General features: G+C 36.8%; 1 protein-coding gene across 1 annotated transcript in view; it reads left to right on the top strand.

Annotated features, from left to right (window-relative positions):
* Positions 1-13658, top strand: part of SMC5 (structural maintenance of chromosomes 5) — a 49535-nt gene that overhangs the window by 9304 nt on the left and 26573 nt on the right. The window contains exons 7-11 of the mRNA XM_050913524.1: positions 3697-3858; positions 8274-8345; positions 9268-9523; positions 10690-10844; positions 12555-12668. Coding sequence (XP_050769481.1) covers positions 3697-3858; positions 8274-8345; positions 9268-9523; positions 10690-10844; positions 12555-12668 — 759 coding nt within the window. The remainder of the gene's footprint in view (positions 1-3696; positions 3859-8273; positions 8346-9267; positions 9524-10689; positions 10845-12554; positions 12669-13658) is intronic.

Raw genomic sequence — 13658 nt, forward strand, 5'->3', positions numbered from 1 at the left:
AGGTCATTTATACAAAGCAAAATAAGTCTTTCTGAACAGCACTTCGATGATTGTAGTTTAGTTTAATGTTGAACAGTCAGTCAGATTAAATTATTATAAACAGTTTAAGCTGATGTGGATTTTATTATATTGAAGCAATATGTAGTTTGCCTTGTTTGCAAGCGTTATAGAATTCATGAAATACAGAACTTATGAAAACTTACATGTAATACTTGTGGAGGATGTAGAAAACTTTTGTAAGGTATTTTGTTGCAATTTTGCAGATAACAAAGCCTCACATAGGTATACAAAGAACTTTGTCCCTTGTATCTTGGAGAGCAACTGGATTCAGGGGATGTACCTTCACTACCTTCAAACCTCCATGCTAACAGCACAGGGTGATATAGGAGCAGTAATTGAAATAGATGGATGGTGGTAGGTGCTAAGGAGGTGCGCTATATGCTCTGTGCCGTTAGGATTGGACTTCCACAGTTGCTGAATGATGCAGGTTTTTCCTACTATGCATGCATTAGCCTGGCTTAGTTAACAAGAAGAGAGTTATTTTATTAGGGGAGATGTAGGTCTTGCATAGTTAACGTAGACTGGTGCTGATTGTTCTCTACTGTAAGATATTTGCAGATACAGAACTCTGAAGGCTGGTTGGAAACTGGTGGGGGGAAACTAAGTTAAGAATCTTATCTGCTGTCAGTTAAATTGCCTTCCATAAGTTTGAGAACGTTGCTGTTAGTTACGTGTTTCTTAAGCAAATTTAGACAGACTTCTTCACACCTTACTCTTTCACTGCTGTATTCTAGACAGTTTGCGTTGCTGAGTATATTAAATACTTTTGCTGGGTCCACTCAATCAGGAGAAATTTAACTTTTTGGCCACTGAATCCATAGAAACAACAGTGTGTTTTGACACCTGTGTGAAGTTCCGAGTTGTAGTACAGAATCAGTAGTGTGTACCAGATTGTTTACCAGAAGTCAGTTGCCTGTGGATAATCTACAGTTGAAATCAAGGGTCATCAACATAATTGTTTTGCTAGGTAGAAGATATTTGACCTACAGGCTGCAACAAAATTTCACATTCAATTGTGATCTTCAGTGTACAAGATTGTTGCTATTTTGTGGTTTGTCAAATCTTTCTGATAGATCTCTTGGTATTCTCCTATATTGCAAAATATCAAGCTCTCTCTAAAAGAAGAAATGCATTCTCTTACAAGGGCATGTTTCTTTGTCATCTGGCCTAGCACTGTTTAATCCTAAGAATAAACATATTTGATGTCTTAAAATTGGGTTCACCAAAGTTGAGAGTAGCACAGGAGTTTATTCTTCCTTCTGTGGATCTTCCTTCTCCCCCATCCTCCCCAAAAGGTAGGTTTCTACTTGTAGACCAAACATACCTAGCTGTTTAGAATTGCCTCTGTAGCAAAACAGAATAGCTAGGTGAGCCTCCAAATCAGCCAGGAGGCAGATGTGTAAACACTGCAGTATGTTATGAAATGGAGAAGACAGGCACCCTGAAAACAGATCAACTGAAATATGACACTAGATTGTCTCTTGATCCTAGTAGAAAAGAGGAAGTCTAGTGCTGAACTTGTTTTGCTATTTAACCACTGTAGGACCGCGTTTTTATCCTGAAGACTCCACTGCTCTTCACCTGAGGAACACGTTTCTAGTCAAGTGTTTTTTCTAGTCAGTACCAGCTGCTTCTGTATGTGGAGAATTATACACCATTTTTATATATGTCTATGTCTAATAGGCTTTTGAGCATCTGCTTTAAATTCCATAAAATGGACCCTAGGAGTACAACATTAAAGATTTGGACTCAGAGATTTAGGGGATGTTTTGTGTTCTTGTGTGTACCTTAATGGGAGTTCCATCAAATGATTGTGTCATCTACAATCAGTGAGCAGATTTAAGGAGCTACAGTATTTTTGACATAGATAGCCCTTCTTTTGTAGGGTCTTAAAGAAAAGGGGTTTCTTACCTCTCCAAGCTTAAGCTTAAGGTAGTTTTAAGGTAGTATAGCAGCAGGAGGTCCTGTTCCTCCTGCTCTATATGTCCTGAAAACACATAATTCTGAAAATGTGTTTTGACCAAGCTGTGTCCATTCTTCTTTTCCTCCTCTTCCATTCACAATTGAGAAAAGATTTTTTTTTTTTTTTTAATATAGTTAGGCACAAATATCTCTTGGGAGGGCTGAAATCCGTTGGAAGTCCTGTGGATCTTTAGCTAAGTGCATAATTACAAGCATCAAGGTTATTTGCATAAAGGTTACTGAAATACAGGGGTCTAGTGAAAGTCAGGTTTTCTTAAAGTGTTAAAGAGATTTGCTGCATAAAAACCGTGTCATAAGAATTTCTAGGGAAACTTGCCTGTACTTTGTATCTGAAGAACTGAAGTGTAATTGTATGTGTGTGCACTTGCTTTAACCTTGATATATAATACCTTATTTAGAGCAGAGCTAAATTTTAAGCTTATTCTGTCAGCTAAGTGGAAGTATAATTGCTTTACCCCTGTAAATTTGTAATGGTGGCTGCTGATTGTACTCCACATCACAGAATTACAGCAGCTTTCTTCAAATACTTTTTGGCTTTATGAAAAAGATACTATGAAGAAACAATTTGGATTTTATAGCCTAGGTTGATTTATTTGTGATTAATTGTATGTGTTTACAAGCAGGGTAATTAAATAACTAACTAGAAAAAAGTGGTAGCAGGTAAAGCAAAGTTAGCTGTTACAGATAGAGCTTGCAGGCTATCTTATTATTTTTTTAACGCTCCTGGAATAATCCAGGCATATGCTCTAAACCAGGGGCTTTCTTTAGTGCCTGCCAAATCCAACAGCTTTCCCTTCCTCTGCACCCCCACGTACATGTATCTACTCCTCCTCCCTCTGGTCCTCTGAGTATCTTTTTTTCTCATGAACACTTAACAATCATGTTCTTTTTTCTTGTTTTTGTTTGTTTGTTTTGGGGAGGGTTTTTGTTCTTTTTTTTTTTTTCCCCTCCAGAGAGCATAACACAAAAAAATTCACTAGTAATCACTCCTTTGACCTAAACTACTTTCTCCCCCAAAATTCCTACCTTCTTGAAGTGGAGGACACTGCTTACCATCTCTTTCTGCTCAGGAATGCATCTCCAGTTAAACTCCCTAGATACTGACTTCTCTGGTATTTGTGGTGTATGGTGGAGTTTTTGTTTGTTTTCGAAAGTTCTGTTCTGCTCTCTCTCGTTGGTTTACTTCAGGGTTATGTCTGTTACTGGCTCTGACGATCTGTCCAGCTCCTCCCTTTTCTTTCTCCTGAAGTTTTCTGTGGTTATTTGCTCCTTAGCTTGAGGACTTCTGCCTAAGTAGTGCTCAAACTATGGACAGAAGGGGCTAAAGAATTACTTTTTCCACACCGATCCCAGATGGACTTAGAGGCAAGGTAATTGCAGACAAATTGGTCGTTTCTTCTGCTACTTGAATTGCATATTATTTAAGAACCATTAAATGTGTGTGCTTGTTCACTGGGGACTGAATGATCCCTACATCTCCTAGTTATAGTGACTAGTAACAGGAGGATTACTTAAGTAGTTGCTCTAATGCTGGCTTCTGAATGAGATTTTTCTCCTAAAACTCATGTACAGTTAGATAAAATGTTAGAGCAATATAAAATACGGGAATAGAAGACAGAAGTCTTTAATTATTTTACTTTGAACTCCTTCAAGGAATATGAAAATGTTCGTCAGCAGCACGAGGAAGTGAAACAAAGCCGAGACCAAGCCAAGGAAGAACTGAAGAATCTGAAAGAAATGCAGTCCCCAGTGACAAAAAAAATCCAGGAAACTGAAGAATATTTTAAGAGCCTGGATATGGAAATCAGAGATAAGGTAGGTATTTTAAGTTCTCAGTTAATGTATGTAATATTTCAGATGTTCTGTGTTCAGCTTTGTAAAGTGTAAAGCAATAACCTCTCTCTTTCTAGTGTGCCATAATGATGTGTTTCAGAAAAATTTTTCTGAAGTACTCGTGCCCTTGGTTCCACTGCCTTCTCCATGTCTCTGTTCCATTAAAAGCAGTAAAACTCAAGGAATACATTTCTTAGTAAACCTTCAGTAGCAACTCTGAAAATCCACTCTCTTGGTATTATAAGAGCACACAAATTTTATAATTATCTTTATAGAACCTTCAGAATTGTCAGGGATGTAATGTTACAGTTTCCCTAAGTTAGATACCTATACTGAATTAGTTGCCTGTTTTCATCTGTTCTGTAGTTTGGGTTTGTGGATGCTCTGTTTATCTTCTTAAAATGTAGCCAGTTTGGGTGGTTAATTTAAGCTAAATTACAAGTTTTCTGGCCTAAAAGCGTTGGTCTAATATTTAACCTAATTCCATAAGTAGGGTATAATTTTTTTATTAGACAGTAATCCTCCATCAGTTGTGAATACTTTTATGCATAAGAGAATTTAATGGGAAACCTGCCTATGCCTTACAGCTTACTATCTGTTTTTTGAATAGCTGCTCTCTCTATGGATATGGAAAATTACTATCTGTATGACAAATAGGAAAGTACTGTAATTCTCTGCAGGATTTTAACTATCATGTACTATTCAGGCTGCAGAAGTCATTATATGCATAGGCTGCAGAAATTTTTAATGGATAACCAAAGTTAAATAACAACATGAGAATGTTTGCTGCAGTGAGTTCTGTTTGAAGATAACTGATCTGATCAAAGGACTTGGTGTGGAGACACGTGTGACACCTGTAGAGGACTGCTGTCATACAGCATCTTGTAGAATCAGGGTCTGAAATGTCAGTGGCATTTAGTGCACTGTGAGCTAATACACTGTCCATGTGCTTTCTTTAAAAAAAAACACAACAAACACCCTCCCCACAAACAAACAAACAAAAACCCCCACAAAAACAAACAACCAAAAACAAACCAGAAAGACCAGACGAACAAAAAACACAGATTATTGTTCACACCACTTCTGTTTTTGTTGTGATATGAACTGAAGGCAATACTACTTACCCAAGTACATCATTATTATTATTAAGAAAGCCCTTTACTAAATGTATCCTTTGAATTTTGTGCTCCACAGTACTGCAAGAGTTTATTATGCTGTGATTCAAAATATCTAAATGTTTAAAAATGTTGCAGTTTTATTGAAATGGGCTTTTTTGGATGTGGTTGGATTTTTTTGTTTGTTTTGTGGGTTTTTGTTTAAGAGTATGTTTACTTCCTTAGAGGAAAGTTAACAGCTGGAAGCTTGAAATTAATTTTCAAGATGCAGTAAGGGCCTTCATGCTTGTGAAGTGCTAAGCTTTGTTTTCACTGCTTGGTATTATCCTGCTAGGTTTTACTCATATCTTTCATTTTAATTAATGTTATACTAATATATTTTTTCCAAACAGGAAAGAATTCTACTGAACCATTGGTACCACAATTCATAGAAGTATTGGGCTATATTCATGTAAAAGTTATCCTCTGTTGGTATGAGTTATATTCTGTTTGTATGAGAAACCTAGCACAAAACAGCGAGCATTTTAGTTTTAACTTGCAGGGAGCATGCTCAGCATAGGCTATTTGCTACAGAACTGTGAAAGAAAAATTGGGGGAATGTACTAGCTGATTGACTCATACGCTTGAATCAACGTATTTTTCTGCTCAATCTAAACTTGTGGAGTAAGGCTTTCACACACTGATGTTCACAAGGTTAACTGTATGCTGAAGTGGTGTCTAATTTGGGCCCAGAGAATGAATTAGGTGCATTTTGTTCTACAATATTCCAGAAGCCAAAAAGATGGGAAGAAGGAAAGATGCTACATTTGAAATAAATAATTTATAGAAGACTTACTGAGATACTCTAATACTGCTTTCCAGTGATTATTTACCGTTATTTTGATTGTAATGTATAGCTGATACTATGTTGTATATAATAAGACATTTCCAAACTTGAGTTTTGCTCTGATGATAATGATATATCCAAGTCTAATTTGAATGATTAATATTCCATCTTGAAGAAGCCCCCAAGAAGAAGAGTCCAAAATTGTGGAAAAAGGCCTAAGGGAATATATTATACACCTTGTTATGCCATGAACAATTTGCATGACATCAGGCAAGTTAACAAGATGTTAAAGATGTATTGCTACTTTTTGAACTTTTGTGACAGTAGCTCTTTTTTGGGTACTAATATCCGTTTCCCTCCCACATACCTTCTTAGCTGGGCCATGAAAATGAAGTTCTTTTAAAGGAGAATCAGTGCTGCTTGCACTGGCAGGAGATAGTTTTGACCTAAGGCAAAACCTCAAGGCTTTTAAGTACCATACCTTAAAATTGCTTAAATTGCTGCTTCTTCATTAGTTCTTCACTTTTTCATAGATACTGCTTGAATTTGGCACTAAGGGAAAGCAGTTTAGCATTTTAAGTCCTCTGTATTTTGGACACACAGACCTGTAGGGGAACATAATTGTCTTCAGGCCCTTTGGTCCATGCTTATATCCATTATCAAATAACTGTAATCCTGACTGCTTGTTGAGATCTTGCTCTTGGCTTGAGGATATATATGTTAGAGCAGAGATAAACCACCTCTTCATTATGTCTTGTTTGCACTTTGCTGGCAAAAAGCCAGGCATGGTGTTACAGATTTTGCCTGGAAGGAGCTGGACTGAAAGTAAAGGCGGAGCTAAATCTGGGAAGAAATTAATGTATCGAGACACTGCATGACTATTTCTCTTGTCTTTCTCTGTGTTAAAACCCTTTTAAGGATTTGGTTAGACTAAAGATTCCTGGTAAAATTTTGTGCTTTGGGTGTGTAGGATGTGTAGATGCTGCAAAAAAAATTGGCCCATTTTGTAGGAAGAGGTTGATAAAACTGTGTGAGAGAAGCCTAGAATAGTTTCCACTTTAGGCTCTTTAAAGGCATTTGAACAGAGTGGACTATGCCATGCAATTTTTTTAGCAAAATTTGACAGTATAAAGTGGTGTGTTGTGGTTGTACCATGAAAACCATAAGGACAATTACAGTTGTTAATCTGTTCTGTAAGGTAGGTATATATAGATATATAATAACTGAAAATATAACAATAATTGAGAAATTGAATTCCAGTTCCTTACTAGTGTCCTGATTTTGAGAGCCTTCAGAATTGTTTTGTGAATGTTTTGCATCGGTTTCATGGGAGAGAGCTTCCTCATCAGAGTGCTTGCCTGAGGTCTTTGGAGAGAGCATCACAGAATCAGTACTGCGTAGCAGTCAACTGCAAGACCAAGATGTATTGTTCCATGTTGCCTTCAGGCAAACAGCTGTGGAGTCAGGGTCTTAAATTTTTGTGCATCTTTCAGGTTGTGGGAGGGAAAAGATTCTGCATAGTTTTATTTTCTCCATTCTTGATGCATCTTAGCTTTTTCAGTGTGACTTGGTTTGTAGGAAGACATTTGTTCCAGTGAGAGTACTGTGTGTGTTTTTTTCCATGTCTGCACTGGAATTTAATTACAGTCCTTCCATCCTTCTGCAGTGTTCCAGTATTCTGCTTGCACTGTTTTCAGCCTTGAGGGTTCAAGGAGGGAGGAATTAAGTTTGTAGAGAAAGCATAGTACACTTGCACTGTGTTCAGGACTCAAGTGCCGGGCAACCTGACCTCGTAAGACCTGCTTTGAGCAACGGATTGGACTGGGTGATGCCCGGAAGTCCCTTCTGACCTATATTATTCTAGAACTCTATAGAAAGCTGAGAAGGATAGAGAAAGAGTAGTGACATGAGTGCCTACACATGAGCCAACAAGTTGTCAAGCTCAGCAGTGTAGGATATAGATTTAGCACAATGCACTTCAGAGGTAGGATGACTTTGACAAATTCTGTTTTGGCTGTCCTATGCCTAAGAACTTATGCCTTTCTTGCGCTAAGTATAGGCTTTCCTTGGTAAAAGTTGGTTTGGAAAAAGAGGCAAGAACATTTTATAAGTGTAATGATCTGAATGTAACATTTTTATTGAAATTGAGAATGGAGTTATTTTAATTTCAGATTAGGTTAGGAGACTTCCTCTATCTGTCATGCCTGAATTTGCAGATGTATAGGTGAATGGTTGTGAACAGTTTATATGCCATTATTCAGTTCTTCACAAATTGCTGAAAATATATGGGATACAAGTAAGAATAATAAGAAACTGGTGAGTATGACTTTGTCAGGAATAAAATGTGGAATAAATGCTTAGTTATGCCTATACAGAATGTTCTTTAAAATATGACTGCTTTTTACAAATATAAGTGAATTTATGACTATCTAATTTAAATGTCTTACTGTATGCAGGCTGCTGAAATCAAAGACGTTTCTCAAAACTGTAAACAGAAGCAAGATGCTTTGGAGATGAAAGATAAACAAGTAAGAGTCTTTGTATTTGTGACTTTTTTTGGTGTTTCTTTGCTAATGTATTAATTCAGTACTAGCTATAGCATATGCTGCATTCAGGCAGAATGCTACTTCTTAAATTCTGCAGTAAAACACATATATGGGAGGTTTTTGTCTACTCTTCTGTTAGCAGAGAGGGAAATTTCTCTGAAGAGGCTGCAAGTGCTTGCACATTTCACTCCCTCCGGTACACAATGAATCTTTAAAATGCCTATTAGTCAAGCAGATATTACTCAGGGACAGTTGTATGCTACATAAAATCGGTTACCTTGATGCAGCAAATGTAGGAATAGACAATATGCATATACATACTATATATTACAGGCTTTCCTTGAAAAGTTACAGCCTCTATAGTGCAGTAATGCACTCAGCATTAAATGTGCCCTCAAATATTCTATGCGAGAGGCTAGGGTTATTGCTTCTGTTAGGTGGATATGTCCAGCATTTTTTAAAAAGAAAATGCAAAAATATGTTGTAAAACAGCTACAGAACTTCATCTAAGCACTCGGTCAAGATACGTATAAAATAAATGTATAAGGGTGCAGAGTCAATGTTGCACATTGTGTTTGTGCTATAGGTTTTATGCAATCTTAGACTAACTTTCAAATGTGTTAAGGAAGATCTTAAGCTTCAAGCTTCTGCTTTTGTAAAAATAAAGGAACTTCAAAAATTGATTTAAAGGCTTGATTGTATTTTCGCTTAAACGTTCCTAAATCTTAACAAAGTCATGTCAGTTCCTCAGCTGTCACAGGGCTGTTGGAACTATGACAGACTCTTACGGTTTTAGTGCATGGTTACATCAGCATTTAATACCAGTTGCACAGGTATCCTAGTTATTTGTCGTAGGTTTTGTATACTAAACTCCTTTAATGTTGGAAATAATCAAAATTCCTAGATTGAAGAAATTCATCAAGCTTTGAGAATGAAAAAAGATGAAGAAATGGACAGACAGAGGAAAATACACAACACTCACAAGATGATAGAGGACTGGAAGAATGAGCTTGATACAATGGCAGTCTGTGAGAATCTTCAGCCACAAACTGATGCTGTTAATAATGAGCTGAAAAAATTACAAGAAGAAAGGGCAAATATTGATAGTGATATCAGTGATCTAAGAGCAAAGAAAATGAACCAAGAGAGGGAAAACAAAAGTAAGTTACTTGGGGTTTTGTTTGTTGATTTTTTTCTTTTATTTTAATGACTGTTCATACAGAATCTACTTGTCCTGCTGTAGGGAAATAATTTGAGACATTTACCTCAAGCCTCATGGTTGTATCTTACATGTATAGCAGTCTTCTTGTCTGTTACCAGTTTTATTAAAAGTAACAGAAACCGCTTTCAAAATAGAAAGAACAAGAAAATTCAGAAGTGGCAATTGACCTTAAAACTATCCTTCAAAAAAATTAGTTGCCTCTGATCTCTGGGTAAGGAGACTGCTTTGCCAGTTTCATTTTTTTCTATTATTAAATGAAAGTGTGTACTGTTAGCAGGATACAAAACCCACAAACCTGAAGCAAAAAGCAGTTTGCTTTGAAGATGCAGTGTTTATATTTTATCTCTTTGGCAGTATATTAGCTACTGATGCTGCTTTTGTCTTTTCTAGATGAATTTGAGCTGACCTTAATTATAGTAAATTCCTTTATACTACCCTAGGATTTACAGTTAGTTCTTTCTAAGAAACAAAATTCAAAAATTATAGCTTGGCAGGTAGGGGGTGTTGTGTATATATATTCCTCGGTGAGTGTAGTACATTTGCACGTACCTATCTGTCTGGCACTTAACTTGTCATAGAATCCAAGAAGAAACTGAGGTATAGACCAAGTCACCTAGGGAAGGAGATGCTATATATTTTACCTTGAGAAGCACAGAAAGTATTTGATCTCTGTTTTTCCTGAATAGCAAATGCTTTCGCACACAGTCTATTGTCACACATTTTGTTTTCTGCAAGCATGACATAACACTCAGAGATTTCATGTTGCTAGTCCCACTACCTCTTTCCTCTTGGGGTGTTTTTTGTTTTAAATACGAAGGTAGAACAAATGTAGGAGAGAGATATTTTTAGCACTAAATTCCTGTGTTTTTACTGCACTACCACATTTTGTTATCCTTTGGGTAAGTCTTGATTTTATTTTAGCTTTTAAGCTTTAGTAGTTCTTAAGATTTCTTTAGAATAAGCAGCATCTTGATTGTGGGAAAAGAAACTTTTATAATCTAACAACCTTATTGCTGGAGTAGCATAGTCAATAAATATTGGAAAATGCCAGTTACAGTGTGTACTTGCTATGGACTCTGTTTAAGAAATTGCCTTAAATTACAGGAATAATTGATCGCCTTGGACAACTTAGTAATATAATGAATATGAAGGAAGAGAATCTTAAGGGGAGATTCCGAGACACACACTCTGCTCTTATGTGGCTAAGAAAGAACAAAGACAAGTTTAAAAAAAAAGTTTGTGAACCCATGATGCTTGAAGTAAGAAAATTTATTTGCATATCACTCTAACCAGTTAATCTTTAGTTTATATGTGCCTTGCAAGACATCGAGAATGACTTTAAGACTTTCAAGACACATCTTAAAATGAGCTGCCAATTACATGCAGGATACATTAGCATGGTGAACTATTTGTAATTTTAATTCCTTAGGCAATGTAGTAATACTGAACATTGAGTAAGATGGGGTGGTTCCTTCCCATTCCCTCCTCAAGGAGCACTCCTTTATTAAGGTGCCCATTGCGGATTTCCTCTAAGGTACGTCCAATTATTTAGACTTAAGTAGTTCTTATTTGCTGCTTAAAAAAGCAGTGGTAGTTACAATTGAATACCTCACCTTATAGCACAACCTGCTCAGCAACGGTTACAACATGTCACTGTGATGCCCAGCTGTTTTTGTAGCTGGCTGTGCAAAGCAAACCACAGACACAGAAACACCTAATCTGTCCCTGGTTTTGTTTTGTATTTTGGTTCGACAGATGCTGTACTAGCTAGGAATAGTAGGGCTAAATTTTCAAAGAGACTACTGGTTTTCTAGTGCATTCCTCCACCATTATCCCAGCCTCTTGCAATATGTGCTCCATGTAATATGAAGAGGATGAAGAACTCCAGTGCACTCCTCCTCTTCCTCTTCAGAATTGCAAGCTTATTTTAATAGTGTATTGCGACAATTTAAGTTAGAACGTAGAATATTTGTATACCAATTCTTACACTTTGTGCGTGTGCTGGAACTGTTAAAATGACATTTGTTTAGTATAAAATACCAAGTATTTCCTGTTATTACCGGAACTGCTAATTCTTCCTGGAAGACCACATCAAGTTAATTTTATATATGCCTTGATAGGATGCTTTTGCTTTTACTTTAAGGCCTCATTAACCTCTGTAACATCCACTAATGTCTGAATTTGTTTTCTTTGATATAATGTAAGTTAGTCTCATGTACTTATAAATTCTAGCTTTCAAATTGCTAGTAAGTGTACCCAGCCTTTGGATAACTTGAGGTTATTAAATTGTGTTGTTATGTGTAATTTTGTCTTTGTATGTCACGTATAGTGCCATAATGTCTAATTACTAGTGAGAGTTACTGAGGAATTCTAACAATAACATTCCATTCAGATACGAAAAGCTTCATCCATCTTAAGTGTGGATTTTTTTTTTTTTTTAAGAGTTCAGAGAGAATTCAGTCAATCTGTTTACGTCTGTCTTCACAATTCTGCATTTGTATTTGGTGGTATTCACTGTGTGCAAATCAAAGGGAGTTGCATATGAATAACTTGTGGAGTGTGGCATTTTCTGGTTTTGATTCCTTAGGTTAATCATTTCTAAACAGTGAGATACCTTTAGTAGTACTGCAGCAGAGCCTCTAGACGTGAGATGGTGGTGGCTGCAGTTATAAGGTTAGGGTGGAGCACAAGAGGGGGAGGTGGTATGGTGGAGACTGATAGCTCTAGGAATGCTGAGCAAGGATATTGATGGCTAAAAACTAAACACAATGACATGTGGGTTACTGTGGGTTTCCTCCCAAGAGAATTGATAGCAAAAAGGCAGGGAATATGTCTTTAAAGACGTTTAAACATTGTCTTTGTTTTCATTAGATATAGGCTTGGATATCATCTGACTGCTTAAAATGTTTTGGTCGGGGGTGTTAAGTCCAATTGTATTAAATCGCTTTCTCATTACCTTTCTTTATCAGATCAATATGAAAGATAATAGACACGCTAAATATGTTGAAAATCACATTTCCGCCAATGACATGAGGGCTTTTGTTTTTGAGAGTCAAGAAGATATGGAAATGTTTCTTGTGGAGGCAAGTAGGCACCAATTTTAAAAATTGATTAAATACTGATCTAGGAGCCCTAAACTTTGGAGTTTACCAAGTATGTCTGTATTTAAGTTTTGATTGATTGGCAAGATCAGCACAATAGCTGTACAAAGTATTCAAAGGTTTTCTTCTGGATTGAAGTTTTCTTCTGGAGTAAGATTTTTTTTTTTAAAGCCTAGACCAACTGGAGGGATGCAGGAATATTAAGAAAATATTTCTTTTTAGAAATAATTTTTGTCTGCCTTGACAAGGCAATAATCACTGAGGAGAAGATACTGTGTACAAGAAAATGACAAGAGCAGGAAGCTACAAATTTAGTACCAAGCTTTTCCAATGCCTCCTGACTAAAGAGGTGAGAGAATATCTTCTGTGAGAAGACAATGGTCCAAGCAGCAAGTCAGGCTTATATTTTCTTAATACTGCTGTTTCCTGGAGCAATAAGGAGGTTGTTCCCTTTGAGAGCCAAACAGATGATGCAGGAGAATAAAGCCATGAGATATGGCATTAACTGTCATAATGCTTCCCAACTACTGTCCACAGAATAGTGCGATTAATGACAAACTGTCCCGCAATTTTTGGAGACCTATCTGCCCTTCACAGAAGCTAGTCATTTTTATATACGTGAACAGTAGTGGTGATATCTGAGCTTCTGGGGGTTTGTCTTGCCTCCATGGTTGTGGAACTCAGTGCAAGGCTGCTTTAAGCAGCTAAACTGGTCTTTCGTTTGTATCCTTGATCTTTTCTGCCCTGTTAGGATCAGGCTTTTCAGAGCCTCTGTAGCTAGTGGTCTGCCATTATCTGTGCAAAATGGCCATACAGCCTGAAAGAGGGGGCTTCCTTATTACATCCAGCTTGGCTATTTAGATTGAGCACCTGGCTCTGGATTTCTTTGATTGCTTTTGTTTTCTCTAATGCATGGTATTTTAACAGAGAAACGTTAACTGAGCTAGGCTGTTAGAGAACTCAGTCATGCCT

The sequence above is a fragment of the Gymnogyps californianus genome, chromosome Z, assembly GCF_018139145.2.
Source record: "Gymnogyps californianus isolate 813 chromosome Z, ASM1813914v2, whole genome shotgun sequence".
Classification (NCBI taxonomy): Eukaryota; Metazoa; Chordata; class Aves; order Accipitriformes; family Cathartidae; genus Gymnogyps; species Gymnogyps californianus.